This window comes from Echinops telfairi, unplaced genomic scaffold (genome assembly GCF_000313985.2).
Source record: "Echinops telfairi isolate 266 unplaced genomic scaffold, ASM31398v2 ScPeMD7_443;HRSCAF=831, whole genome shotgun sequence".
In the NCBI taxonomy this organism is placed as follows: domain Eukaryota; kingdom Metazoa; phylum Chordata; class Mammalia; order Afrosoricida; family Tenrecidae; genus Echinops; species Echinops telfairi.
Genome location: NW_022104341.1, coordinates 64823725 through 64829763, shown reverse-complemented (window position 1 = coordinate 64829763; position 6039 = coordinate 64823725). Strand labels below are relative to the sequence as shown.

The following is a 6039-nucleotide window of genomic DNA, read 5'->3' as shown; positions in this document are numbered from 1 at the left end:
CCCACCTGCAGCTCCCCGGTCCCGCCCACTTCTTTTAAATGGTAGAGGTTCTCTTTTGGAGAGTAGTTTCAAGTAGCTTCTGAGAATGAAGACTTTGTAACTCGATGCTGTTCAGCAGCAGAACTAGTGTATGTTCTTTCAGGAAAAGATAGTCATTGCAATACTTTCATTGTATGGCCTCTTCCTGTGTGGTACGTGCTTTTATTAAGGATTTTTTCCCTTTTCTTTACAACTACTTTTGATTATCTTCTTAGCCTCGTCAACCAAGAGTTGTTGGTTTAAAACGATGTAAGTGGGTTTTGACTAATTTCCAGCTCACTCATTGTATGGATAAAAGTTTATTGTTGTGTTTTTTTTTAAGTTTTAGAATTCAGTGTATTTTAGAATTTCAGCAACATGAAGTAGAATAGAAAGGAAGAGAAATGACATCTTATTGGACCTAGAATAAACATACAAGTTTTAGGGGTGGGGAATGAGGATATTGGCATCTTATATATTAGGGCTGCAGAGCTACTTGTTCTAGAGATATTTGCACGTAGTCTTAGAAAAGAAGACAAACATGCAAGATGAATAAATGTCTTTCTTTGTACTTTTACCACCTACAGTTTAAAGCTGCAGCAGTTCTGGTTTCTCTAGAAAGGTCAGAGGTTTTAGACAGAAAGCTTTGTAATTCTTCAAAGAGACATTTTCAGTTTTACTATCTAAAGACTGATTACTCATAGCTTTTTACTTTATTTATAATTGAGACTTGGCGTTTTGGGAGGGGCTGCTGAATAAGTGAAGCCAGGCCGTGAGGCAGCAGAATTTCTGGAAAGAAGCACTGTTGAGTGAGAAATACAGATTCATGTATTTGGCCCCTTACTAAAAATCACCTTGTTTAAAAATGAAGATAAAGCAGCGCTAATAATTCATTGAATTCTCTTGCTTTGTAACAGAGCATTCCTTTGAGGTTACAGTATTATTTGTAGAATTTGAGATGCTGACCTCCTTTTCCACACCTCCTTTCTCAGACCAGAGCCCTGGTGGGTTGACTGTTTATCTGTTAACTGCAAGGTTGATGGTTCAAACCCAGCAGCTACTCTCTGGGAGAAAGAGAAAGCAGTCACCTGTGAAGATGCACAGTCTCAGAAACTCTAAGGAGCCAGGTCGACTCTGGTCTGTGGGTCAGTCTGAGGAGTCAGCATCAACTAAACAAATCAGGGCTTGGGGGCTCTTCTCCAGACCATTTGCTCATTTACCATGAGAGGGTCTCTCTGTTTTAAAACAAGCCATTAAAGATGAAGCTTTTGAGGTTCTTCATAAAAAATATTCCCCACATTATGATTGAACTATTCAATTAGATGATATGTGGATTATGTGCCAATCAAACAACCTTCCCCACTTTGGAAAAGGATAAAACTCCCCAAAACAACCCTTCATATTTCTGTCCTGGTAAGCACTTTCATAAAATCACTCGTGTGGACTCAGTTTTTTTATTATCAAGGAAGAATACTTCCTAGGTAGCTCCTCTCACTGCCATCCTGTAGAACAGGGCCGAACTGCCCCTGTGAACTTCCCAGACTGACTCTTCACTGGAGCAGGGAGCCCCGTCTTTCTTTCACAGAGTGGCTGGTGGTTTCAAACTGCTGACCATGCGGCTTGCAGCCCAAAGCATAACACAGAGCAGGACAAATGTCATCAAGGTAATGTGAATGGTATTCTGCCTAAATATAAGACGATTGATTTTAAATTCTTGAAACACTTGAGCAAAGAGTTTGCATTTTGGGTGCCGTTTCTTTGGAGTGACTCTCTCCTTGGACTTCTCAGTGGCTATCGAGTCCATAGTGACCCTACAGGACAGGGCAGAACTGCCCCTGTGAGTTTCCGAGACTGTAGCTCTTTACAGGAGTAGGAAGCCCCGTCTTTTGCCCATGTTACTGAACTGTGGTTTTATAAATCTTGTCCTCTTGGGGAATCGAAAGCGTAGGGATTGTAGATTACTTTTGTTGTGACTCTTGTTACTCCGGAAACTGCAGCACAGAGAATGGTAGCCAAGAGTGAGGGGGACAAAGCCAGGATTCAAGCTAAACCCATCCAGTCCCAGGCTTGTGCAGTTAACCTGGACAAAAGTTGGGTTCATCTTTTCTTGCACACCATTTTACTAACTCTGCATGTAAACCTGACGTTTCAGACAGAAACGTTGACTGTTGCCTTGACACAGGTTGCAGAAACAGGGTTAAACAGCGGCAGAGTCTCTTATGCAAGGGTACATGGTTAACATGGATTTATAACTAGGTGGAGCCTTTCTGAGGCGATTTATTTTCTCTCCAACCTGATCCTCAGTACATCAGACCTCCTGAACTCTGCTTTGGAACTTTCGGATGGGTTAAAAAGTGGCCTCTGAATATGTAAGTGTGCTGAAAAAGCCATTGTTTTCTCTGAAGTTTAAAAAGTTGTAAGAAACTAGAGTTTTTTCTTTCTTTTTATATTAGGTTTAGAGATTCATATCTTGAATGAACCTTAGAAGCCCAAACCTTCATTTTACAAGCGAGGAACCCGAATTCACGCACCCCAGGAGCTCGTGGAGCTGAAAGACTCTTGGGGGCACTGGACAACAGTTGTGACCTTCTGTTACCATTTGAATCAAGGTGGATGCTCTGACTGGCATTGGCATAGAAGATTCATTTATTTTGTATGCTTGTATATACACGTTCTCCGTGATACCTGTAGTTTGCTCAGCAGCTCTGCTTTGAGGGTTTCCTCTGTAAGAGCCACTGAGCTATACTCCAAAGATGAAACGCGAGGACAATGCCATGAGGTGGGCTGATGCCATTCTCTTTGCGATTTCCTCAGAAGTCAAGATTTAAAAGCTGTGGTTCGTTTTAAAAGCAGAGTCCTTCCCATTAATACCCGTGACATTTCAAACATTTACACAACCAATTGCTTGGCCTGCCTTCTTTTTTTAACCACACACTTGGTATATATAAATTCTTTCGTTTCATTTGATTTCTAGTAAGTTTAAATTTTTGAGCGTTCTTTGACGGAAAAATACCTATGTAGCTGCAAAGAAAATCCAAGATGACGTAGAAGAGGAGGCAGGTAATTTAAATGACGTAACCAGTCGCTGTAGTAAGCTCTTGCTAGAACGCAAAACAAAGCCGGCGGTGCGCAGAAAAGCGTTGTTTCTTTTTTGCTCCCGTCATGCTGCTATTCTGAACCAGCGGGCTTAGAGGAAAAGCAAACAGCAGGAAAATGAAGGGGGAAACCGAAAGGAAGGAGAGGCCTCGATGGAGAACAAGCCGTGTTGAATTCATTTGGCAGTTGATAATAGTTCCTAAAACACACCCAAATCCCCGTGCGGTTGCCACATAGGTTCCCTATTTTGTTCCCTCTTGCGAGTAAGTTAACCTTCCTGAGACTCGGACACTGAAAGGGCCTTGAAGGTGTCGAGGTTGTGTGAGTGTGAGTGTGTGTATTAGTGTGTGAAGAGGACAGCTGGGAGGGTCTTTTAGGAAAGTGGGTACAGATGGCGCTCAGAAAGAGAAGCGCCCCGGCACGACTGAGGACAGTCCTGCATGTCTCTCCGTGTGGGGGGCATTTTCAGGGCTCTGGGTCTGCTTGTTGTTTACTCTGAGGGTGAGAGCTGTGTCTTGCAGCCCTTCGTATGTGTGCTTCTTTGTACAGGGCACCAGACAGATGATTTGTTCTGTAAGCATTTCCGAAAAGCAGAAAATGCGTGTGGAACATTGAGACTGGCATGGGGTTGTCATAGAAACTCATTCTCAACACTGTAAATACAAATGGTTGGGGATTAGTCACAGTAGCATGTGGGACACCATGAAACTCAAGGCAGGGGTTTCCTGTCGCATAGTCTGCTGGAGAAGTGAAGTAAACGATAGAGTTCATGGGATGTTAGCAGTTCAGCTCCTCCAGGGAAGGGAGAACTGTGTCATCTTCTGATTAAATCCGCCGTCTGTATACAGATATCAAAATTTACCTGATGCGTTTAGCAAGTACCTAGTGTTTCCTTCATTTCAAGAGTGGCTTATTTTCAATTTTCAAATAATAAAGGTTTAAAAGTTTGAAATTCACTCTGTTTGCTAGTAATCTTCAGCTCCACCCTCCCACATTATTTTCTTATCATCTTGAATGGCAGTTCCTCAGTTCCATTATCCTGCTTTCTGTAATCTCCTATTTCATCTTTTATTATGAATAAAATGAAATGCTTTCATGATGAAGCGCCATCGGTAATGCTCTATCTTTAAATAGTACATGTTTCCAGGTTAGAATTGTGAATGCACAGTAAATGCTGCTGTTTATGGACTTTTCCACTTAAACTTTCCCAGGATATTCTCCTTCTCGCTTTGACCAACATCTGGATAAAGGATTGCTTGTCTTTAAATTTGGAATTAATCCCCACTTGCATATTCCCACCAGGGTGAAATTTCAAAAGAACTTGACTGCGACAGCCTTGGATCTTTGCTGTCTTGAACATTTTTTTTTGGGAGGGGTGGGTAGGAGCTGAGATCTGAGAAAGAGTTTAGGATTTTTTAAGAAATAGCTGTTATGAAATAGCTTGTAACTTTTGACAAGGCCCCTTTAAGGATATGCATTACTAGACATTATTATACCAAGGGAATTGAAATAAATTTTACATAAAGGTAAGGTGCTCCCAGACAAACATGGAGTGATTAAATGGATGGGTTTCTTTCCCAAGTTGAGTTAGCTAGTAGACACTTGAGTGCATGTACGTACAAAGAGAGAGATCCACTGTTCAGTTCTCAGACACGCAGGGACTCTCTTTCCGCTCTGTGTCCCATAAGTCTTCGTCCACATTTTTGTTATCGCATCAGCATATGGAGTCCTGCTGATGAACAAGGGTAAGCACTCAGCTGCTAGTCAAAAGGCTGCTGGTTTGAACCCAGCGGCTCTCCGTGGAAGAAAGACTTGGTGGGCTGCTTCCACAAGCATCACAGCCTAGCAATCCCTATGGGACCTGGCGGTTGCTGCCGCCATGGGGGTTCTCTGGGAGCGGGCATCAAGTCTCTAGGACTCGATGGCACAGAACAACGTGTGCTTTTGTTCTTGTGCTCTGTTTTCCTGCTTTCTTTGTCCTCGCCCACCTTTACCTGGCTGACCAGTTATACTTTAAGATTCAACTGTAGCGTCATTTTTTCAGTGAAAGCTTTTTACCCCAAGGCTGGGCTAAAGGCTCCTTTCTCTGCCCCCATTGGGTCCTGTTAGCAGTATGTTAGGACTCCTGTTTAGTACTTCATGTATCGGTAATAGAATGGTCTGTTTTGCATCCCTCATCCAATTGGGCTGCGAGTTCTCTGTGAGCAGGGCTGAGGTCCTGAGCGTTTGTGTTTCCCACAGCTATATGCCCAGTGTCTCTGCTGAGCTGGTGACTACCTGGAGAATCATGTTGAACCAGCAGAACATGGGAGAGCCTTCTGGTCTTAGTGAACTAAGTGTCCTGAAGAGTAATTTTGAATGTTCACCTCAGGACCTGATTGAAGCCTACCTTTTTTTTTTGACAGAGTAGTTTTCTATCTTCATCCTACCATGTTAACTGATCATTTTTTTCCTTCACCATATCAGCATTTTTTTGTATTAAGCCAAAGGAGTTACTGGCACGTGCATAATTTTAATTCCAACAGTAAAAGGTTGGTGATAGTCGGTGCCTTTATAGGAAACTCTTTTATGTTGTTTGTTTTTTCGAAGATCCTTTCCTCGACTTATATCTGCACGGCGAAACAATTTTAGGTGGAGTAATGTAGCCACTGCTCCAGCTTATATGTGAAATAATAACCTGTGTGCCAACAGTCGTTTATCCTGTGCTACCAACAGCACCTCTTATGCTGCTGCCTCATTGGAGAAGGATGAGGCTGTCAGCTCCCTGATGATTTACAGCTCCACAAACCTATGTAGGATCATTATGAGTCCCAATTGCCTCGATGGCAGTGGGTTGGTGTGACTACGTACTTGGGGTCCTTCTAGATAGGGAAGTAAAGAATCTTAGTTTCTTGCTGCGTGGATTCAGCACAATCTGGGTATATG

General features: G+C 42.6%; 1 protein-coding gene across 7 annotated transcripts in view; it reads left to right on the top strand.

Moving 5' to 3' along the window:
• Positions 1-6039, top strand: part of NFIA (nuclear factor I A) — a 693058-nt gene that overhangs the window by 286207 nt on the left and 400812 nt on the right. The window contains exon 3 of one of the 7 annotated variants that reach the window (XM_045292068.1): positions 2472-4431. The exons of the other annotated variants lie outside the window; for them this stretch is intronic. Coding sequence (XP_045148003.1) covers positions 2472-2503 — 32 coding nt within the window. The 3' untranslated portion in view covers positions 2504-4431. Of the gene's footprint in view, positions 1-2471; positions 4432-6039 lie in introns of those variants that run through there. 7 annotated transcript variants of the gene reach the window in all.